Source organism: Dipodomys spectabilis, unplaced genomic scaffold, assembly GCF_019054845.1.
Source record: "Dipodomys spectabilis isolate Male_0828 unplaced genomic scaffold, ASM1905484v1 ptg000528l, whole genome shotgun sequence".
Classification (NCBI taxonomy): domain Eukaryota; kingdom Metazoa; phylum Chordata; class Mammalia; order Rodentia; family Heteromyidae; genus Dipodomys; species Dipodomys spectabilis.
Window position 1 is genome coordinate 1,001,155 of NW_024871205.1, and position 24,444 is coordinate 1,025,598.

Here is a 24,444-nt window from a genome sequence, read left to right on the forward strand (position 1 = left end):
CCTATGCCACCCTGGTAGAGCCGACGGTGCAGCCGGGCACGGAAGGCTAAGGTCAGTCCTCAGCACAAACCCCGCGTGCATACTGTGCTTCTCCTCCTCTGTCCCAAGTCTGAGACAGACATCAGTAGTTGATCGCAGCACATTTCCCCCCACCAGGACCACAGACAAAACTTTGGAACGTGTCTCACCACGGGTGCTGCTGCGGAGTTATCACCAGGTGATAGTGATGGACCGCCATGTGAGGCATAGATTAAATACCGGGGAAAACGTTCCAAGTTCTCCATGCGACTGACACTGACAGGAGCAGATGGCAGTTGCTATAGGAACGGAGCTGAGGGCGGGTGTGTCACCATGGGTGGAAGGATGGGGACGCAGTGCCGCGCCTGCCAGGCTGGCTTTCTGGGCCACGGCAGGGCTGCGTGCGCCGTGACCCCGCCGGCCCTGGGCGGGGGGGGTGCTTCTGCCTTCTGCACCGCTTTCTCCACAAGAGGTTTCCCGAAAAGCAAACATATTTATATCACACGACGCGCCCGTCTTTCAACCTCCAAGTTCAGGCTTCCCCTTCTCATTTCAAAGGACAGGAAATGTCTCCACGGGTCCAGAGAAGCAGCGAGGCGTCCCAGGTATTACAGAGCGAGCATGATACAGCCAGACCTGAGGTCGTGGAGGGGAAGCGTGGTAGTTTCCCGGTGCGGTCCCCGATGGGACTGATGAAGAGATAGGCCCCGGGGTTGGGGGCCCTGAGCGTGAGGTGGGGGCCCGTGGAGCTGGCCCCGCGTGGATGCCGGGCCCACGGAGCCCAGGGACCCTGAGGCTTGGTGACGCTCCGAGTCACCTAAGAGGCCTCTGGGGTACAAGGCCAGAGGGTCCGTCCTTCGGTCCCCGAGTTTATTTCTAGCTTGGCTAGTGCAAGGCACTCTCCCTCTGCACGGGAACCTGAAATCACTCTGTACGCACACGCCTCACAGCCCCGGAAGTTTCTAGAGCAGAAAGAGAGCCCTTGGCAGCCTGGGTAACGTTTCCAGCTAGAATGGATGGAATAGGTCTGGTTAGATGAGCTAATGGTGTTCCCCCCCTCCCCCCCACCGCTCCCTTCCTCCTAATCACAGAGCTGAGAAATCTGAGCAAAGGGGAAGTGAGTCGGGGCCGGATTCAGGCGCGGTACACGGCCCTCCCCCCAGGTGAGGCCAGCCTGGGGCAGCTGACCCCTCTGCTGTCCTGTAGAAAGCCTGGCATGAGTCCCACCCAACTCCCAACCCCACGGTTGGCAAAACTTCTCCGGCCCCGCGGCCGCCGTGGCAGGGCAAGGGTGTGCGTGGGCTAAAAGCCCCAAACCAGAGTCGGAGCTAAAAATACTGCCAGGCCGGGCTCGGAGGCCGAGGGAAGGGAAGGAGTCATTCTCATCGCGTGGCCGGCATTTGTGGCTGGACCAAAAATAAAAACACCCAAATCTAGCTGCTCAGGCCTGCGGCCTGTTGGACTCTGAGCGAGGATTGTGGGGTGGCCTTCCCGGGCTCTCTGCTCCACCCCCCCCCCCGAGGCCTCAGGGCCTTGGCACTTCTGCTCGGGCTCCTCCCAGAGGCCTGGCACTGTGCTTCTGGGCTGCGGGGGCCTGGTGAGCAGGCCGGTGTGACCGTGCACCTGGAAAGCCAGCGGAGGCTCAAGGCCATGCAGGACACACTTCCGGGGGGGCTCCACAAAGCGGGAAGAGGAAGGGCAATGCGAGGTTCTCTTCTGGGAGGCAAAGGAAGGCCTGGCCTCAGGCCACAGCTATGGGGCCCGGCCTGTGCCAACTGCCGCTCTGTGACCCTTAGGCCAGAGGTGGAGATCTCTGGCCACAGTTCAGGCTGGGAGTGAAACTCGGATTCCTGGATAGAACGCAGGGCTGTAGGAAGGCAGATCTGAGGAGGTCGCAGACAGGAACGTGGGCTAGGCCGGGACAGGACAAGGCTCGGCCAGGAATCCCCTCCCTCTTCCCGAAGAGCCACAGCACCTTGCAACATTCCTGACGGACACAATGGAGGAGCCTGAAGGCCAAACCCCGTGGGCTGCTGAGTTGAACAGTCATATTGCTTTTCCATCTGTACTGGGAAGTGTCAGAAACAGAGCCTCGTCTTTGTGGGGCCCATCCTGGGCACACATGAGTGGGTAAATACAATTAGAAGTGCTTATGACTTTGTTGAATACATCCAGCCATCCATTAATCTATCCATTCAACTCTCCATCCATCCAACTATCCACTCATGCAACTATTCAAACAGTCAATGGTAGATTCATTCACACAGCCACCCTGTACATCATTCCATCCACCCGTCCATCCATTCAACCAATCATCCACCCACCCATCCATCCATCTGTCCATCCATCCATTCAACCAATCCATCCATCCATTCAACCAATCAGCCACCCACCCACCCACTCATCCATCCATCCATTCAACCAATCAGCCACCCACCCACCCACTCATCCATCCATCCATTCAACCAATCAGCCACCTACCCACCCATTCATCCACCCATCCATTCAACCAATCCATCCATCCATTCAACCAATCATCCACCCACCCACCCACTCATCCTTCCATCCATTCAACCAATCAGCCACCCACCCACCCACTCATCCATCCATCCATTCAACCAATCAGCCACCTACCCACCCATTCATCCACCCATCCATTCAACCAATCCATCCATCCATTCAACCAATCATCCACCCACCCACCCACTCATCCATCCATCCATTCAACCAATCATCCATCCATCCATTCAACCAATCATCCACCCACCCACCCACTCATCCATCCATCCATTCAACCAATCAGCTACCCACCCACCCACTCATCCATCCATCCATTCAACCAATCATCCATCCATCCATTCAACCAATCATCCACCCACCTACCCACTCATCCATCCATCCATTCAACCAATCAGCCACCTACCCACTCACTCATCCATCCATCCATTCAACCAATCAGCCACCCATCCATCATCCCACCAATCATCTACTCACCCACCCATCCATCCATCCATTCAATCATCCATTCAACCAATCATCCATCCACCCAACCAATCATCCATCCATTCATCCACCCACCCACCCATCCATCTGTCCATCAGTCCATTCAACCAACCCATCTACCCATCCATTCAACCAATCCATCCATCTATTGAACCAATCATCCCATCCATCCATCCATCCATCCATTCAACCAATCATCCACCCATCCATCATCTCCATCCTTCCTTCCACATTTCCAGTTCTTTTAGAAAGAAACATATAGAGACAAATAAGATACGCTCCCTTTAAGAACGCATGTCCACCAGATACCAGTGGTTCACACCTGTAACTCTTGCTACTCAGGAAGCTGAGCTCGGAGAATCAAGGTTGGAAGCCAACCCAAGCAGACAAATCTGAGAGAGACTCTGATCTCCAACTAAACCAGCAAAAAGTCAGAAGTGGAGTCATGGCTTAAGTGGTAGAATGCCAGTCATGCATGACAAAAACTGAATGACAGTATGAGGCCTGGAGTTCTTGCCCCAATATGGACACCAAAAAAAAAAATTCCATAAGCTAATGGAGGAGGGAGACTGGGGAGAGAGTTCTAGAGTTAGAGCATGCGTGTTCCTGAGGGGCACTGCTGTAGTAGGAAGGTGATGATGTAGCACAGGACCCAGCTGTGTAGGATCCTCTCTTTCTCGAGAGGTCTGTGGATCTTGACCAAGGATCTGGGCTTGGCTTTTTATAGAGGGCTAAGGAGCGACAGGAAGGGCGCTAGCCAGGGAATGACCATCTGGTTTGAATTTTCAGATGTCCTCTGCAGAAATAGTAAGCGTGGTTTGGACGAAGGTAAAGTTGGAAGCAAAGACAGCAGTTAAGGAGGCCCTTGGGTAATCAGTGTGGCTGGGGGAGGAGCTGGTGGCGGCCGACAGGGAACAACGTGTAGGAGACAGACGCGACGGGGCTTTGCCCGAATGCACGGGAGGTTGGAGGGAGCTGGGGGGGGCGGGGGGAACAGATCCCGTTTGGGGCACAGACTTGCTGAAATTACAAACACATCGATAAAGGAAGGGTGCGTGCTGGGGAGTTAGAATTTCCATACTGTGCAGTTCTCTCCAACGTGTTTCAACAACTAGTCCTCGGGAATGATATGAAGTACTTGTAGGCCCGATCTCACTGAACCTACTGGGGGCCAGCTACACACCCCCAAACAAGAAGGCAGAGGATCTGGGGGCTGGGGGCTCACGCCTGTCATCCTAGCTACTCAGGAGGCTGAGATCTGAGGATTGTGCTTCAAAGCCAGCCTGGGCAGCAAAGTCAGTGAGACTTTTTTCTCCAAGTAACCACCAGAAAACCAGAAAAGTGGTGCTGTAGTAGAGGGCTAGCTTTGAGCAACTCAGGGACGGTGCCCAGAACCCAAAGTTAAGCCCGTAATTGACACAAAAATATATGTATTAGATATTACTTATATCGTGTATTATGTTGTCATGTGTATTATGTATACCATGCTATATATAATATGTGTTAGAGACATTACATATAATACAATATCATATGTTCATCCCATGTATAAGGAGCAAAATCAACCCTAGTTTTGGCTCAGTGACACTCGCTTGACGTCTGCCAATTCTGAAGACTGGTTTTTTTCAGCGTGTAACCTCATAGCAACTTAACCACCCTACCCCGAAAAAAAAAAACAAAAAACAAAAAAAAAACCCTCTGATGATCCAGGAGGACACCTCCGCTAACCTGTGATGATCCAGGAGGACACCTCCATTAACTTGTGATGATCCAGGAGGACACCTCCGCTAACCGTGATGATCCAGGAGGACACCTCCGCTAACCTCTGATGATCCAGGACACCTCCCTTGCCATCATCCACAGCTCTTGCCCAGGAGCAGTCCTTCTCTCCCTGAAGTTGCTCACAGGAACCCATTTGAAAAGTCCCCAGGAGATGATTTTAGGGCACAGCTCACCGGCTACCCGGGATGGCCGTGGGGCCTCTCACATCCGAGAGAGCGTCCTGGAGTCTCTGGAGGACTCCTTCAATGGCGGCGTTTACGGCCTGCCATGCCCCAAGAGCGCGGAAATACAGATTTATTTCTCCTCCACCAACGGCTGTGTTGGTTAGCAAGGCAGGAACACATGAACTCCAAAATCTCACTGGGCCCAGCCGGTCAAGGCTGGCTCTACCTTGCTTACGGGGCTTGTTCATCTTGTGTGGACATCTTGGAGAACTCGGTCTCCCTGGCTGCTGGGCCAGGAGACAGGGGCACACTGACTCATCGCCCTGTGACCTGGAAGCGATTCACAAGCGTTCTGCTCTCAGACCAGTGCCACGTGACCCAAACCTAATTACAAAGCAATCGGGGAAGTGTCAAGGAAGTTAGGTGAATATCTGGCAAGACTCTCATAATTACCAACATGCCTTCAGCAGCAAAGCAGTAATTGCCTCTTCTTTCCTCCCTCCCTTCCTTCCTTCCTTTTCTCCTCCTCCCTCCCTCCTCTTCCTCTCTCTTTCTTCTTTCCTTCCTTCCCTCTCTCTATCCCTCATTTTCTCACGTAATTCTTCCTGCTAAGGCTAGGGTATTTGCTATTTGCTAAGGAGCAAACATATGTGCTGTCTCACTGTGTCCTTAAAGTGGCTCTTAATGTAGGTCATTGCTACACGGGGCAATTGAGCCACAGAGAGGTGACAGAGTTTCTCCAATGTCCCACAGTTTATATATAAGGCTCCAGTGGAGGCCTTCTGGATGCCAGAGCCCACAATTTGATTCCCTCTGCCATTCCACTTCCTTGCTCTCTGGGCCCTGGCTGACCGGAGGGCTGCTCGACAAGCCCAGAGGGGGGCCCGGTAATGAGGAACATCTGTTCGTGTCAAAACTGGAGGAGCTGAATCAAGGCAGACTGGGAAGTGGAGCCTGCGCCTGTTCGGCTTCACTGTCCAGACCCCGTTCGCTGGGATCAAAGGCCCCAGAGAGCCAGAGCTGGAGCGGGGAGCGGGTCCCGGGCCATCTATTAGGAGCATCTACCCTGACGCGTCCGTCTATTCTGAAAGTCCTGCGTGTGGTCCTGGCATGGTCTCATAGGCAGTTCCTGGAGCCTGATGCATGTAGTTCTAGAAGACTCTGGGCTTTCCCAGGACCTCACCTCTCAGGGACCAGCTCAGGATCTCAGCTTGCAACGAGAACATCCTCAATCCCTCTGGAACTCTGCTTATGCCTCACATCACACCAATCTTCCTCCACCTGCATGGCTGTTCAGGGAACTCAGAGCACATCGATGGCGGGAGCCTGCCTTGCCGCTGCCCCTTGCCCTGTGAGCAGCCATGTGCATGAACGCCCCGCAGCCAGACCCTGATTTCAGGAGAGGAGCAGGAAAGGGGAGCAGGGCGCAGGGAGGTGCCTCTAAGCAGCTGCAGTGGAAAACTACAGGCTGTGCAGAGAGTGAGCCGAAGGGCACCGAGGGTCCGCCGGCCTCAGGGGTGCTGATCTGCAAGGCCCGGGTCTGCCTAGAACAATACAGGAGACGGCGAGGTTGTAGCCCAGAGGCTTGACCAAAGCCAGGAGAGAGTGAACTGGGGAGCCCGCCCCCTCCACATTGTTTATGGAGCTACGTTAGTTATGTTACAACTAGGGTGGGAGAAAGCACTTGTTTATTCATGTGTGGGATGTGCGTGTGAACATGTCATTCACACACACACACACACACACACACAGACCTTAAACTGGCAGCTGTGGAGGTGTCCAACGGTCAAACTCTGGCAATGGCTTGAAGGTAGATGAGAACACTTGCTGATGAATTAAAAGCAAGTCGTAAGGGATCCCAGAGTCAGGCAGAAAGAGGAGGACAAAGGAAGGTAGCGCTTCAATAAGTACAAAGTAGTGTGGCCCATAGACTCCAGTATATGTGAACCAAGCTTTGGGGCGAAGACCGGGCAATGGTATCAAAGACCAGGAATCTAGACGTGGCCACCGTGGAGATGAAAAGGGAGATGGAGGAGGAGCGAGCACTCGGCTGTGGGTCACAGAAGCCATCACAGAGAGAAAGGAGTGTGTGTGGGGGGGGAGCCACCCGGGTCCTGGGAGGGAAAGCGAGGGAACAGGTTTGAGAAGAGAGCGTGGCGGGGTGGGAATGGAGCCCCGAGGAAGGGTGCACGCTGGTTGGTTGGTCTGTTGGCTACCCCGTGCCAGACACCCCAGGCCCCCGTCCAGTTTCAAACCTCTTTGACCCACACAGGTAGAAAAGAGACAGATGCACAGGGAAACACGCCATCTGGAGAAGATGTCAGAGAGGGCTCTGCCATTCAGCACAAATCTTCGGGAAGCGCTCTGCCTAACCCGACCCTGTTTGAACCCACTGACCTCTGTGCTGTATTCTTGCTAAGTTCAAAGTGGGAAGGGGGGGCGGGGAATGTCCCCACAGCGGCCAAAGATTCAAACGCTCTCCCTGTGAATGGCGAGTTCCTTGTCCGTTTCCGAGGGAAACACTCACACCCCTCGAGATCTGATAAGGACGGCCGGGCCTGCCTCCCGTGTAGCCCCCGCTCGCTCGGCTAGATTGTCTACACAGCCAGCCAGCCCGAGCTATGTCTCTCAGCCCTTGCAGGCCCCAGCCAAAGAATGCAACGCAATTATCTATGACCAGATCCCGTCGATAACTAATTACAATTTTATTTCTCAGAGCATTTCCTTCCTGGTCTAGGTCCAATCCTCTACCTCCCTCCCCCATTCTTTTCTTCCCAGAGAAGAAAAATACCTGGACATTATTAGAACTATTGGGTGGAAAGGAAACGGGGGCGAAGTGGAAAGGAGGTGCCTTACGGATCGCGTTAATGCTTTGACCCACTCACGTCCTCTTTAGCTAATTCCTCTGTGTGTGTGTGTGTGTGTGTGTGTGTGTGTGTGTGTGTTGCTTCTATGCTTCCCAGCCTGTGGAGGACTCTCTGCTGGTAGAATGGTTTAGGAGCCCGGCTCCCTTTCGTCACCCCCACCTCGGGCAACGGTTCCCCTGCCCACCCCCAACCCAGGGTCCCTTCCCAGCCTGGCGTCGCAAACCGAATCCCAGATGTTCACATAGCGAGCAATAAACCAAGGGCCCGGCTCTGCGGGCTGAACCCGTGATCCTCACAAAGAGATTCCAGGTGTGTTGGCCTCTGGACCACCATGGCTCATCTACACACACACACACACACAGGCACACACAGGCACACACACAGAGGCACACACACACACACACACACGCGCACGCACACACACACCCGCACACACACACAGAGGCGCACACACACACACACACACACACACACACACACACACGCACACACACACACCACCACCGGTTCCATCCTGAAAGGAATTCCGCGCCATCTCCAGATGTGAACCTGGCGGGGGCTGAGACAAAGCTGGTAACTGGACAGGAATGTCACGGTCCTTCCACGGTCTCCAGATGGCATCCCAAGGTCACAGTGATCAAAATGAGGACACGCGTTGTTATTCAAAATCAGCCCGGGTCCAGGGCGGGGGGAGGAGGGAGCAGGCCAGCTAGCTGTCTGTGTGGCCGACACTTGTCACCGTCCAGTTTAGCTGTCCTCGGTGTTTCCTGGGAGTTAAGGTCTGAACTACCCCATCCCTGGTTCATACGTCGAAATTGCCCAAAGGGAGGGTGTGAGAAGGTGGGGTGTCGGGGTGGTGCCCCTTGACTGCCTCTCCCATCACGTGGCGTGAGGATGCAGCCGGGAGTCACCGGCTCCACCGGCACCGTGGGGTCTTCCCGACCTTTGGATCTGTGCGAAGGAGCTTCCTGCTCCTTACAAGTCCAGTCTCTGGCGTCTTGTTACAGTCCCCGGCCCGTCCCTGCCCGCGGTGGACGAAGACACCGTACAGCTCCGTCCATTGCACACCATGCACACAGCCCTATCTATCTCCGTAAGTCGTGGAGGTTCAGCGCTTGTTCAGCGAGAAGAGAAACCAAAGTCAGGTCTCAAACCAAGCCAGCAAGTCCTGCTTTTGCTCACAGAGGCCCGTGGAGCCGCAGACTTCGGATTACTGTCACAGAAGGACAGAGGAGCCCAGCCTCGAGGGACAGAGCAGCCCTGTGGGGTTCAAGTTCCAGCACTCCCTCCCTCCCTCCCTTGCCCGCCCGCCCGCCGCCTCTGGTTCTACATTTCCCAGCTCCAGAGCCATCGTGCACGTGCACATTAACACCTCTAAGCCTCTGTCTCTCCATCTCCGCTCCCCGGCCGGACAGAGGCCCCGCTGTGCATGTGTGAGTGGCTGGCAGGGTGGAGTGTGCAGCTGCTCAGTGCTGAGTGGAAGCCGGGGAGGGGCAGCCCAGCCCTGCCCAGCCCTGCCCTGCCCGCCCCACGTAGCCCTCCTCGACAGGGCACTGCCCAGTCCCTTGTAGCCTGGCAGCCTCCAACTCCGCAGAGTACTTGTACGTGAAGGGGAGCTGGCCCATCCTCTGTGAGGAGATTAGGCCGGGAGCCAACCTAAATAGAGGAACAGACCCAAATGGCTCTCCTGATTAGATCATCAGCCAGCGCACCGGGGCTGCAGCTCCAGGCCTCTCTCCCCCAGGACAGGGTGGACAGGGAGGGTCAACCTGCAACTCTGCAGCTTTGGCTGAGAACCAAGAGGGAAAGAAAAGGCCCACCCCGGCCCCCAGCGGCAGAGGACGGGCAGGCTGCAGCGGCTCAGCTCTTCTCCAGCGCTCACAGTGCTTAAGACCAGCCGTGCACTACGGGCAGCGCCTCGGGACTTGTCCGGATTTCTCCAACCCCAGCCAATTAAGCGCCGATCTCCTTCACCTATGCAGGATGCGGGCTCCGCCGGGCATACGTGAGGAGCTCTCCCATGCTCTCTCTCTCTCTCTCATTCTACCTCCACCTGCCTGCCTATCTCTTATCTTTCTCTTGTAACTTCCTCTAAGAATAACTTCGGGAAGCCTAGAAAAGGGAGGGGGCAAGGGCATGTGGGAAAGGGACCCCAGAGTAGAGGAGGACAGAGGTGGGAGGAGTTATCAATAGAGACGGTAAAACATGCGTACTCGGTGGGAGAAACCCATTCCAGTCTCAAACCCACTGTCTCCTGGCTCATCAAACCAATGCTCCCCACAGGAGGCCACCACCCGCAGGACAACCACAGCGTCCCGGCCTCTGCCTGGCCACCCGGGCTCCCGGCCAATTGCGTGTCGGCAGTGACCTGGTTTGTGGGGACTCCGTTCCTCCCGCCCCCCCAGTCTGGCACTGCCGGGGACTGGTTCTCGTTGGATCCATGGTGCTGCACGCCAGTTTCTGGCTTCCCTGGGTACTCGGATCACAGAGGCTCTGTGAACCTGCCCCACGCAGCAGGCTGGCATGACGCGAGCACCAACAAACCGGGTGGGACCGCAGCTATGCTAGATCGCCGACCAGCCAGCGCCGGCCGAGCGGGAACAGAGTCGAGGACGAAGGCACCGTGACATCGCAACGCTCGGGATGCGTGGGCAGCCACGGAAGGTGACGACCAGGTACCGTCAGACCCTCAAGGAAGCCCGGCGTCTGCCTCGGGTGACCAGCCGGCACGTGGAGCTGCGTGCGGTGGCGTGCACACGTGCTCCGTGACTGAGACCTTAATCAAGAGGCTGAGGATCGGGTAGGGACTGAGATACTGGCCACTGTTCACTAGCACATCCTGGGGTCCGTGGAGGCCTCTCTACGCATTCACGGCATCTCCAATTCTTACACGGACCTCCGTGGGCCTCACCTCCAGGCGGTCGCCGTCCTCCGCTCACCATGTCACCGTGTCCTCCTTGGTGACCATCCGGCGCAGGGCCGTGAGGACCTCGGACGCTCAATATCAATTTGCGGGGTATTGATCTGATCTCGGGTCACAATTAGAGGTGACAATTACTTGTCAGGTTTGTCACGAGAGGAAAAAAAAGATCCTCCCGGATCTAACGATTTCCTTTGTTTCTAGCTCCAGAAACAGAAACTATTGAAAAAGAGAAAGCAAAAACAAAAACGGCGTGGCGCCAGCTGCCGGACTCACACACAGGGTGGGGCGGTGGAGCAGCAAAGCCGCGCCAGAGCCCAGTCCTGGCGCAGCGCGCACGCGCTCGGGAAAGCAGGGCTTGCAAAGGCTTTCTCAGTGTGTTGGGATTCTCGAGGAGGGCTGGGCAGAGCCTGGCTGTCCACCCCTGTCAGCACCCTCAGCAGCCCAGACCCAGAGTGAGATGCAGACAGCCCCCGCTTAGTCACAGCCTGGATTGGCAACGCGGCCAACGCAGGAGTGTCCTGGGGGGACCAATAAATCCAGCGGCGTGGACTATCACAGGCACGCGTAAGTTCAGCCTGGACACTCGGTACCCGTGCTTGTTTCCCACAGGGCCTTCTCTGGGAAGCCCCCGTCTGACAAGTCACAGGCTGGCAGAAAGGCTGCTCTTGGGAAGGACTTCCTGCCATAGCTCAGACCCCCTGAGGAAGAGCACCCAGGATCTCCGCACCAGGCCTGGCCCAGGGACGGCCAGGCTCTCCAGGATCCCAGGAACTGGTGACGGCTCCTTTGGTTGGCGGGTTGTAACACTGATGTCACCAAATAATGCCCCTGCGTGTGTTCGATGGTGGTGGTGGGCGCTGGGGACTGGGGCAAAGCTTCCCCTACCTGTGGGATTTCGGCTCTAGAACCGTGTGATCTCATGGTGGGAAGACAAATGGGAAAGGCAGTGTTTGGGGGTCTGGAGCGTCACCTCCTGAACCACATGCGCAGCCCGGCCTTCCTTTCTCCTTGAGCTTTGAAGAGAGACCTCTGCAGATAAAAGGGACTCCGAAATTCCAGAGGTACAAAACGAGTCGCTGTCAAATAAATCAAGCAGGAAAAACACCAGCAAAGGGCTTGCTTCTTATCTCCCCCAGGGCCGACTCAGAGACCATTTCCGCGGACAGGCCGGGGAATCTGTCTTCCTGACTGTCTGCAGGCAGAACTCAGACGCAGAGGGGAGCCTGGGGAAGGCTGGGACAGGACTGGGGGAGGGGGGAATCCCGGCCCCTGGAGCCCGTCCACGAGGGACGCGGAATCCCGCCCCGTCCACCACCAACTGCTGCGTCTTCAGAAAACACAGGGGTGAGGAGGATACCAAGACCTTACTCTGGAGGTGGGGGAGCTGGGTCCTCTGCTTCTGGGGCCCCTCGGCCCCTCTGGTGAGGGGAAACACCTTAGGCGCCCACGGAGTCACAGCACACAGAAAGGGGGGGCCAGTCCCAAGAGGCAGAAGGACCCCGAACCCCAAGACCAAGAGCGCTGAGCGGGTTTGGCACAGACAGGAAAGGCCTGACCGCTCCTAAGCCATTGTGAACTGACAGGCTCATTGTCTCCCCGGTCTACGCTTGCTTGCATCTCTGGAAGAGGCTTCGACCACCAAATCACGTCCCCACGTCTGAAACCACACGGCCACCATGCTTGAGTTCCCTGTGGGTCACACAGTCGGTGCTCTGCTAAACACCTTCCTGCATCATCACACACGGCTCTGGTGTGGCCCGGAGCCCCGGGCGAGGCTGGGCAGCAGGCCGTGGAGGCCTCCTGAGCTCTCGGCCTGCCTTCCCCTCCACCAGGCCAACCCCCAGCATTCCAGCCGCGGCGGCGGCGGTGGCTGCCTGAACTTGGTCTCGCCACGGAAGCCGGGCATCCCCAGAGAGGCCCGCATGCACACTTTCTCCAGTGACCACGACCGCCCCACTCCATCAATTATAAATGGTGCGTTTGTGCGCCGTGCGGTATAAAGTTCCCGGTGTGCACACATCTCAAATAAATCACATAAATGTAATTACAGTTCATTTATTTAGTACCTCCTGGGAGAGGAACCCGGCCATGCCGGAGAGAGACTCTGGGACTGAGAGGAAATTGCTAGAAGAATCTTGGGGAGAGAGTCGGAAGCCAGGAGCCAGAAAGACCTTCCCTAGAGGGGACCTTTACCATTTAAGAGCGATTCCCTAAACTCGCACAGGCGGGAGACAGAGGCTGCAAACGGGAGCTGCTGCGGGGGGTAAGACTGCTGGCAACAGAATGAGGGGTGTGGGCAAAAACCTGGGGAGCATGGGCTGAGCTGGGGCTGGGCTGGGGCTGAGCTCAGCAGTAGGGTCGGGATTTAGGTAGCAGGAGAGAGACACCCTGAGTTTTTTAACCTCCACTGAGAGAGAAAGAGCTGGATCTTAAATGTGTGATGAAGTTACTAGTGTGTTGTGAGTCAGACAGACAGATTTAGAGAGACAGAGAGGAAAATGGGATCGATTCCCCGCCCCCCACCCCGGACACCTGTGGCGTAAGTCCGGAGCCCCCGGAGCTGGTTTGAATCCATCTGTTGAGCATCCAGCATCCCCCGCCGCCCTGACATTCTCGGGATAAACTGCTCGACAACGCACCCGTAGCGTGTGCTGGTCCCCAGCCGCTGGTCCGCTGTCTGAGGCCAAACAACAAAGCGGAATACTCGAAACGAACATTTTTACCAACAAGACGGATGTAAAAGCGCCCCGGAGAGCCTCTTTTCCTTCTCCTGCTCCCAGGGAACGTACTCATCAGAACCTGAATTACAAAACGCTCGCTCCTATGTTGTGATTTACTCAGAGCCCCGCCGTGCTAAGAGAATGAATCTCGGGTTTTGAAGCACTGCTCAGGATCATTTCTCCTTCCCCACTAACGGCGCTGGCCAGCAATCACGAGTTTATAGCTCATTATGCCAAAGCAAAACACTCTAATAACCTAATCAAACATTTAAAATCCAGCTCTCAGCCATGGCGCACGCAGAAGTGGCTCTCTCTGCCCTCTCGTTAAAGGTCAATTCCCGGTTTTTATTCCAAACTCCACATCTCTGAAGAGTGTCCTCCCCCGAGACGGAGAGAGGAATGCACAGAGTTCAAACCCCGGTGGACATACTCCTGGCCTTAGAACCATCCTCCTCATACTCTGAAATATGAAGACCAACTATTCAACTATAGTGTTCTTTCCCCTCCCCTGAATTCTAGCAAAAGTGCGCGTAGATTTAAAAAAAAAGAAAGGGTAGCAATGGTGCCCCACGCCTATAGTTCCAGCTACTCGTGAAGCAGAGATGGAGGTCAAGGATCACAGAGCCTGGGCCAAGAGTTCACAAGAATCCATCTCAACAAGGAAGCCACATGTGGCCGGCAGGGCATGACTGCCCTGCTAGGTCTGCTGGAGGCCTAGGTGAGAGGATCAGGGTCTGAGGCTCACCCCAGGCAAAAAGCAAGAAAGGGTCAGACCCCGCCTAGCACATGCAAGGCCCTGAGCTTGCTTGCTGTCTCCGGACTTTCCCCCAGCCATTGTGGTGTGTGCTTCCCTGAAGGCTGGGTTCAAGGGCTGGACATCTGGGGCTGGAAAGCTCCAGTAAGCCCGTGGCATTCGACCCTGACCTCCAGCATGTGAATCCCAAGCATGGGCACGGGACAGGGCTCTTTCTGTTCCCTGTCCAGAGCTCGAGACGCCGCCATGGGTTTGGGGACGCAGTTGGATGCAGATATGCTCAGAGGAAGATGATCCTAAAGATGGCAGGTTGAGCAGTTTCCCAGGAGCAGGTGATCCATCTCTTTTTCCATCTATCTTCCTTTCAGTCTTCCCCGGGCTGCAGGAAGTGCTTCTAAGCATTTATTCTGGGCTGGACGCAGCCCTGAGCAGTTTCACAGATGCTGTCTGAGAATCTCCACAACTCTAGGGTGGTTAGGTGCCGGAGCTTCACAGATGTCCCCCCGAGTTCCCAGGCTTCCTCCGGGTGGCCTCGGAGCGCTTCCCTGCTCCTCTCAGTCCCACACCTCGCCGTCCTGAGCCTGTGGCTGCAGGGCGGTGGCTCTCCACCAGGCACCGGGGAGGGAGGGCAGGAGGGAGGGCTGGGGCGGGGCTGTCCAGAGGCTGGGCTCCCACCCCCATGCCTTGGGGATGTTTGTGGAGCTGTCGTTGCGATCTGGCTATCCTTTTCACTTTGCTGCCATGGTTTTATTCCCTTTCCTGAAGCTTCCTGCAGACGTGAAAACACACAGACCCCCAGACGGTAGACGGGCAGCACGAAGGACTTTCTCCCACGACAGTGGGGTGCTGCTCCGCACCCAATATTTACGCTCCTGCTCGCCCATCCCATGGCTGCCCTTAGCCCGAACTGCCATTCTTAAGGTATGCACAGAAAAAAAAAAATCTATTCCAAAACAGAATTAAAAAAAGAAAGAAATGAGGGATAATAAGCCGATTGGGAAGCATCTGTCAGAAGTGAGCTGTGGGCAGCTCACACCCACATCCAGACGGAGCTGTTTTTCCACGGACTCACAGTCATTTAAGTGCAGATACCACAGGCAACAAATCTGACAAAGTAAGGCCTGTCCATAATTCGCAGTTAATAGCAATGGCCGGGCTTTTGATGTGGTGAGGAATGAAAGGAAGAAAGGCCACCTTCACGGGGCGTTCGGGGGTGGGGTCCCGGAGCCAGAGCCGTGGGCGTGAGCCACCGGCACGCACCGGTGCAGGCGAGGCCGGCCGGGACCCCAGCCCGGAGGGGTGCCGGTGGTCCTTTGCAAGAATGTATTTGCCACACACCGGAGCTTTAATAAATAACCCCGTGGTTTATCTCTCAACTCTTTGAAACACTCGTGGGATCTGGCTCAGGGTGGAGGCCGGTTTTCCACCCTTTGGAAGAACAGAAAACTCCAAGGAAGCTCACGTTTCCAAATCCTGCACAGGGCTGTCCAATTGGCTGCAAGTCCCGGTCCTCCTCTCTGACAGGAGGAGGCGGGGCCTTCAGCATCTCTGTCTCCTTCCTGTGCCCAAGGACTATGTTTACTTTGCCTGGCAGCTGGATTCAGAATATTCCCAGATTCAAATCCTACCACGGGAAGTTACTTTAGCTTTCTGAGTTCCAGATTTTTGCCCTCTATAAAATGGACAGAATAACTTCTTTAAAAAAAAAAATTTAAGACACATCTGTGAAATCTGTGATCATATCAGTGTTCAAGAATACAGAAAAAGAGAAATATCTTCTATTTGGTATCCACCATTTTAGACTCAATAATGACTTCCATTTCGCTGTATGTTTGAATTCCTCCCTCCCTCCCTCCCTCCCTTCCTTCCTTCCTTTTGGTTGGTTGTGGGTCTTGAACTCTAGGCCTGGGCACTATCCCTGAGCTCTTCAGCTCAAGGCAAGTGCTCTACCACTGGAGCCACAGCACCACTTCCGGTTTTCTGAGTCGTTTATTGGAGATAAGAGTCTCATGGACTTTCTGCACAGGCTGGCTTTGAACCACCATCCTCAGATCTCAGCCTCCTGAGTAGCTAGGGTGACAGGTGTGAGCCACCAGCTTGTTTGTATTTCTTATGGAACTGGGGTCCCTCACCATGACAGCACTCCTCTCCCAGGGGTACAGGGGGTCTGCGGCGACCTGCAAGTGCTCGATGTGAACCACGCAGGCCTGGCATCGATGCCTGTCCATCCATGCCTGGATTTCTCCGTTTCTCCCCAGCTTTAATGTTATAGATCGCTTTCCTCAAAGAAGGCTTCAGTGAAGACACTGAACTCAGCTGTTTTGTCTGAGTCTCACACGATTCCTTGAAAACTTTACACACATTCAGATTCGGTCCTGGGGGTCCAGCCAGGCAGCCAAGAAGAAGGAAAGGGAAGCCAGTAGCAGCCACGAGACCATTCAATGACCTGAAGACCTTCCCAGGCTTCCACCTTGCGGAAGGATTCACTCCCAGAGCCGTGGAGGTGAGCATCTGAGCGGGTTCCATCTCTGGGGCTGAGGCAGATGTGAGGCCCGACACAACTGCTTCCTCTCCATTCCTCGAGGCGCTTACATCTGCAAGGGCCACTCTCTGCACTGCTCTGTGGCCTGATGGGAGCGAGGGGTCCCACACAGGGTCCCGGAGCAGGGCGTGGCTTCATGATCCTAACCCGGCCCTCACCTAGACCGTCCGTCCACACTCTCCCCTGCAGCCTCTGGCACCTGCCGTGTGGTAAGATGAGGTTTGGCCCCAGAGGAAACCCAAATGCCTCCCGAGTGGCTGTGCGCTACCATTGGGCATCACTGCCAGCAACGGGCGTCTGCCGCCTGAAATTGGGCTCAGCCCCTTGTGTCCCGGCCATTCTGCTCAACGGTCTGTGTCTTCTTTGCAAAGTATTGTTCGAATCTTTTTCTCCATTTTGTGTTTGCGTCCGTCCTCTTACTGCGATTTTTAGAAGTTCTTCTTGTATCTTACCTACAAATCTTTAAGCGGGTGTTTTGTAAACATTTCCTCCATTCTCTTACCAGTACCCCCTTGCAACACGGAAGTGTTCAAGGTAAATAAAGCCCAGCTCCTCAGTTTTGTTCTTTCCTGGGTGGAGCTTTTAGAGTTGTGTCAAGCACAAGTTCCAGAACATTTCCCACATATCTTCCCCCAGCTTTTGAGTTGTACTTCTCACACGCAGACTTAGGGGCCACGCGACTTAATTTTGTAGACAGCACATGGCTTGTGTGTGGACTCATTTTTCAGCACACGGAACTTCATTGCACAGCACCATGGAAGAGGTGATTTTTTTTCCCCTTCCACTGAACTGTATTTGCGCCTTTATCAAGAATCAGTGGATTCTGTTCACCTGGGCTGTTGTACACCCCGATGCATGTGTACATTGGCTCCCCCATACCACAGTGTCCCAACTCTGAAGAATTACATTAAGTCTTCAGAGTAGATTTGTAATTCCTACACGACTGTTCGTTGGGATTGCACTGAGCAATATTTCTTCTGAAATGACTTCTTTACTTATAACTTCTTTCCTGGATTCTTCACTCCATCTTCCAAACTCTATTTTTCTCTAGTTATTCAACTTCTGAGGTTTTAACAATTGTGATTTATGTTGTTGTTTAGTATAAATATATACACACACATAAATATATATAAATACACGTATGTAAGGTCTAAAGCCTTATAACTCTTCTTGAATAGCTTCTCTGTTTAGCTATTGTCTCTTTGTGGGTGTCTGTTTTTGCATACTTTGTTTCTAGGGAGAATATGAGGTTTTATATTCGTCTTTATTTTTCTAATAAAAGCAACTTCACATAAACTTCCATTGTAATCTTGGTTGCTTATTTCTTAAGTCACAAAAGTGTTCCTGGAGCTTCAAAGGGAAAGAGATACATACATATATAGCTATGCATATATACATCTATATATCTTCTAAGTTCTTTCAGGCTATATCACAGAATATGATCAGTAAGGACTAATCTATTCCCAAACATAGACCCAGGTAAGGTGAGCCAGGAGGCCTAGGGGTGGCTCAATCCATTCTCAAGTTCCTCTTCACAGCAAATACAACGGAAGGAAGTCCCGGTACTGGCATGCACACACACACACACACACACACACACACACACACACACACACACACACACACAGCAAATACGTTATATTTTCCCATTCCCACACTTAGCCCGATACAATAGAAACTAACTGGCACAGTCAGGATTACACAGGCATATATGGACACACACACACATACACACACACACACACACACACACACACACACACACACACACACACACACACACACACACACACGTACGTCTCCTTGCTACTCCGGGCGGCCTGTCCAGCTCTTACTCTAGCCCAGCTCCCTCTGCTCATCTTTCTCTGACTCACTTCCGATGGAAGGCGGTGCTGGCCAGCCCAGGCTGAGTCCGGCCCCTCCCTTGGCCGGCGTGGAGCCTGACCTTTCCTGCTGCATGGACGTCACAGCCCAGGGGGTACGCGTGGACAGGACAGCACCCTCTCCCGCGTCTCCTGCGGGGAAGCCTCCCGCGCCTGGTCCTCCCACCCGTGGGCCTGGTGCACACACACGCTGCACGCAGACGCCGGTGTATGCGGATGTGTGGACGCGGGTCCACTCGGAGGCGTGGTGCGTGTGCACCGCAGGGAGCGAGCGCCCCGCAGGGGGTGATTCCCACTGAGGCCTGGGACTGCAGCCCGGCGGACGGAGCCAGGGGCCGCACCTCTCACGCCACGTGGCACCGACTCTCCAGGGACTCCGAGGGCGGGAGAGCGGGAGTCAGGACCACGCTCCTCAAGTGTCTGCCGCTCACGCGCGCGCTGACGCCGGGCAGACGCGGCTTTGAGCCTCCCCTCCCCGTGACATTCACCTCGCTGCTTGCCCCCTCCCCTGGGGAGGAGGCCCTGGCCCCTCGTCCCCATGACCAGATGCCGTGTTGGAACGTCACAAGGACCAAAGAGCGGACAAATGCACACCACCAGCACAGCCCCGGCGTCCAAGGTAGCCCACTAATTCCACGCCACGCACGGGCCCCCGGGGATTGTTCTCCAGGAAAAACAGGCTCAACAACACCTCTTTTCTATTTTCTCCGTTTCTAAATAAAGACAAAGAATGAGGTTTGAGGAAGCTTAAAAAAAAAAAAAAATCAAAGCCTGGCCAAAGACAATCCTACCTCCATAACCGTTTACCCTGATGAGGGACTCATCTCCTATATTTGAGCCAATGAGAGCAAAGAACATGGTACGGTTCAACCCAGGAGGAAAACAACACACAACAGGGCAAAGCGCTGGGCTGGGTGGCCTCGCTGACGGGAGACAGGTCCCTTCCCACTCCCACAGGGACGGACACACACACACACACACACACACACACACACACACACACACACACACACACGGAGCAGAGGAGAGCCAGAGCCACCACCAGCGTGACTACGGCTCCAGCATCCAGATGCTGGGAGCTGCTGGCGATGATTGAGGAAAGGAAGGTGAAGCTCCCCCTTAGCCCTCTGAGCCATCCTGGTCACCAAAGGGACCGGGGTGTTCTGCAAAAGCACTCATCCTTGAAGTAAACGGAGTCTCCCTCCCCTCCCCGCCTCTCCCGCTCCTGCCCGCCCCCCCCCCACCACTGAGGCAGAATCTGGGGCCTATTTTTAAACCACTGGCAGTGTGTTCTCTCGTGGAAATGTGTGGGTTTTCAGAGACAGGCTGAGGCTCCTGGGAAAAACAGGCATGCGGGAAGGGAGGCTGAGCCCACTCGCCCCTCCGCCCCTCCTCCTCTTCTCTTCCTCCCCCACCTCCTCCTCCTCCTTCTCTTCCTCAGGACAGAGGGCTCTGTTCTGCTCTGCTCTGCTCTGCTCTGGAGGAGCAGCCTGAGCAGAGAGCAGCCGCAGAGGCGTGGGGAGAATCTTCAGCGGCTTCCAGGACAGGGGTAAGGGGGGCGGGGGGGGGGGGGGACTGCAGGCTGGGCCTCCTCAGGCCTGGGGAACACAGGAACCCCTCCCCAGGACAGAAACAGAGACAGCCACGCCCCGCCCGCCCGTGGAAGGAGAAAAACAAGCCCCAGATGCAAACCCCAGCATCTGAAAACAACAACAACAAGGAACTATAAGTAAGTGGGTCTCGCTGGGATCCCTAGAACACATGCAGAGGAGCGAGCGGCACCCAGAGCAACGTGACCGCGCGTGGTTTCTTTTCGCTTTTTCAATAACATCACAAGTCGCGTGGACAAAAAATAAAACCCAACAAACTGAAAAAAAAGGCATCTCCCCCCTCTCCCCTCCCTCTACCTCCCTCCCTGCCCCCCCTGCCCCCACCCCACCCCGCAAGGCTGTCTCCAGGCAGCCGGAGGCGGCCAGGGTGCACTTACAGTCGCTCCAGCTGCTTCAGGTCCTGGAAGGCGCCTCTCTCGATGACGCTGACCTGGTTTTCCTCCAGATGCCTAAAACCACAAGGCACAAGCGGGGTCAAGAGCGGCCTGGGGCCTCCCGGGGAGGCAGCCCCCTCCTGGGACCCTCCGGACCCCTTCAAGGGAGCTCAGGGTGGTGGGATGGGTGGTGGGACCGGACGGCCCGCTCCCGGGCTTTCCCCGCCCGCACCTGACATAGTTTCACACGCCTCTGTTGTAAACATGCTCCCAGCAAATGTCCCTCCCCTCACCAAACAGTGCTCAGCATGGCCCAGAAACAGGAAAGGGGGTAAAAAGGGCTGACTGCACACACACCCGGCCAGCCTCTGCCAAACATGCCCACCACACCCTCCTCCTCCAAGGACTCAAACACATTCCGTGGACCCCCGCCTCCTGTTGGGGTCGGCCGATGAGGGTCGGAGAGGGGGCTCTGGGGGGCACGCTGGAGGGGACCCCGAGGCTGTTGGTTCTAGCCCTTCCCCCTGCCAGGCGGCCTCAGGGTGGCACTGGCCCTGGAGGGAGAGCTGTGCCAGGTTTGGCTAACTTCTCCCCGGACCGTTCCCTGATGCCCTGGGCAGTAGCAGCTCCCTGTGGTCTCTAGCCCGGGAAACCCGTACCACCTCCTCCTGAAATCTCCTACGATTCTCCACTTGGCTCTCCTGTTTTGCCTTGTGCAAGCGTCAGCCTCTCGGAAAGGCCTGTCTAAAGCATGGCCCCCATCTGCAGAAGTCTGGGCCCGTAGAAGACCCCACAAATCATTGCCATTTGACTGCAGACAAGAATCTCGAAGGACTGGGCCATGAAACTTGCATCGGGCCTTCTAAGAAGCCAGCAAGAGCTGCCTGCAGGCCAGCGGGGCCACCCCCATTTACTGGCCAGATGGCTGAGGGCACAGAAGGGCCGTCTGTGGCCAGAGTCTGCGTTCATTCACAGCATTCTGGTATTGCTTAATTTCAACACTGGACCAGAATCGGAAACAGCCCGGGTGAGGACGGCCAGGCGGGGTTTGACTCTGGGGTTAAACTGGCCGCCCGCACTGCAAACACAGCAGAGTCCTTCGATGGATTACTAAGAGAGAAGAGGCTCGGCGAGACACGGTCTGGCCTGTCTTCATCCAACCTCACCCGCCCGCCGGCCCCCGTCGGCGGCTCCGACAGCCAGGGGCACAGGTGCACGCCGTGGAGACCTTCCCGGCTTTCCTTAGTCCCGCTATGGATTGTAAATAAGGGGCAGAGAGAGGAAAGATGCCGAGGAAGGTTTAAGAAATAATGATGATAAAGAAGACTGCCCAGACTTCCTTCAGCGGAGAACAGGAGGGGACATGCTGTCCCAGAGCTGGGATGCTTTATTCGTCCAGCTCTCTTTTCAAGCCAGCAATCCAGCCCCTGGAATACAGGGTCACTTCAGCCTGGAGCTGAAGACGAAGATCACCAACCCCAGCGTCTGTATTAACAGGACTCATAAAGTAGGGGTAAGAGCTTTTCTGGCATAGTATACCAGAATAATATATTTTTTTTAAAAAAAAAAAAGAAACCATACCAATTAACTGAAAAGATAAACTGCAGTCCCAGGACTGTTCTAGACCCTTCAGAGGATACTGCTCTGATCGTCTGTGAAGGATGTTCAAACTCGCTAGATAGAGAAGTGGATATTGGGGCAGATATGGAAACTGCCATGTCTTCCAGTCTTTCAGATGCCACAGGAAGAAGACGAGAGGATGCTTTTTGACGTGGTTAGAGAATGGAGCTTTGGTCCCCTAGGCTTGGCTGGTACTGCTGGTAGAGAGCTGGCACCAAGAGTCCACGCCACGAAGCAGACCAAGTCCCCAGATGGCAGGCTGGGTGTGCACTCACACTCGAGACTGATTTGGGAAGGAGGACTCAGTGTCTCCTCCCTCTGGTACCTCTGAGCATCTACCCTTTCTTCCAGTGACAAGTCTTGGAGACGCACCTCACCCCTAACAGACCCAGGGCGGGGGGAGGGGGGTCTTGCTTTCCTCTCCTGTCCATCCCCATCTCAGACCTGCTACCTGTCCGCACAGCTGTGAACGTTCAGCAAGAGCCGTGACCTGTCTGACCCTCTCCCTCCCCACTCCCAGGACCTCTGGGAAGCCCCTCGATGGATAACACGCATCCTGACTGCTCTGCTGATGCTAGGGCGGCAGAGGAAGCCATCCTCTTCAAGGAAGCTAGCGAGCTCCTCCGCCTGACGCTGCTCTCCTCCCAGGAGCCCCGATGCTCACGTATCATCTGTCACCTGCCATTCTCCCTGTCACTAGAACTGAGCTCTGGCGTCGCTCTTCCGGGCTGGCCAATCCAGCCGCAGAATTCGACACCGTGTCCAGTTGTGCGTGGGAATGCAGGGCCGCAGAACGTAACACCGTGTCCAGCTGTGTGTGGGAATGCAGGGCTGCCCAGCCGCGAGTTCGGGCCTCCCGGGACAGAATGTGACGTCAGGGTGTGGAGAGCTTCTCACGGGGCCGCTGAGCTGACCGCTACAGAGCACGGGCTACTCACAAGACTCGGAGGTTCTTGAGTCCAGCGAAGTCCGTCTTAGTGATCCTGGTGATGTTATTTCTGTCCAGGTCCCTGCAGTGGAAAGCAAAGCCAGGCCAGACGTTGGTGGGTGGCACTCACCGGTGTTTATCCCAACTCTGCATAGACTAGAGGGGCTGGGGTGGTGCGGGAGGCGAGTCCAGTGATGGGAGACCCCCTGGGCGCGCCCGGCCAGCCGCGGGCTGCGGTAGAACAAGGTCTCCCTTGTGCCCAGCGGAGCTGTTATGTTTAGCTGCCTCGCTCCTCTGGCCCCTTCCACCAACAACAGACCAGCCTCGCGATCCCCTCCCCAGCCTTGAGTTTCCAGACCTCAGCAGACACATGGGCGGGAACCCCCCCCCCCACATCCCGTGTCAGGGATTCCTGCAGTGAGCCCCAGATCCAGGCCCGACTCTCAGACATCTCCAGCTCCCTCTGGACACAGGGGTCCCAGGAATACATGCACAATTTACACAAACACTCCCTTCTACATACTGGAACTGAGAACTACTGAGGCCTGCCGGAACCCATCTCTTCTCCAGAGCCAGCCAGCCAAGAGACGTCCCGGGTCTGCGTCCCGCACGCCGGAAGCCAGACGCCTCTGCGCTTCGACGGGCCGACCCATCCCACCACCTCCCCTGTGAGCCCCCTGGAACTGCACTTCCCCTCGCTCCAGACCAGGAGAGCCCGGGCTCTCCGCCCGGCGTCGACGCCGGCCCTGCTCTCTCCAGATCGCCGCATGGTGCCACACAGCACTTCAGCCCCGCGCTCCCCGACACAAGAACGTCTCGGCGATCCAGCATCCTTGTGCAGGTGGCTTGTCACCCCAGGAAACAGGGCCACAACATCACATGATCTTAGGGCTCATAACCCAAACACGGGGTGTACTACTGGCCCCGAGGCATCCTCCGGTGGTGACGGCCACCCGAAGCCCACTGAGCTCCAGCTGGGTACGGCCCGCGAGGTGCAAGCAGGAAACCATTCTCCAAGGAATGAGGACTGACATGGAAATAAAAATCCAGCGCTCGAGTCCTCGCGTAACCTCGCCTGATTCCACCTCCCACCCTCAAAACTGCATCCACGCAGCTCCTCGGGGAGCCGGAGCTGGGTCTGCCCTCATGAGATTCCACAGGGCCGCGGGCACACGGGGCGGGGGGGAGGCAGGGCTTCCAGGGCGGGGGCACCTGTGCCCGCTCCCCATGTCACAAGCCCCCCCCACACACAACTG

General features: G+C 55.7%; 1 protein-coding gene across 1 annotated transcript in view; it reads right to left on the reverse strand.

The window, feature by feature from the left end:
• Slit3 (slit guidance ligand 3) overlaps positions 1–24,444 on the reverse strand; it is a 252,676-nt gene that overhangs the window by 203,073 nt on the left and 25,159 nt on the right. Inside the window, exons 2-3 of the mRNA XM_042670215.1 lie at positions 23,199–23,270; positions 20,644–20,715 (exon numbers count right to left, since the gene is read on the reverse strand). Of these exons, the coding sequence (XP_042526149.1) occupies positions 20,644–20,715; positions 23,199–23,270 (144 nt within the window). The remainder of the gene's footprint in view (positions 1–20,643; positions 20,716–23,198; positions 23,271–24,444) is intronic.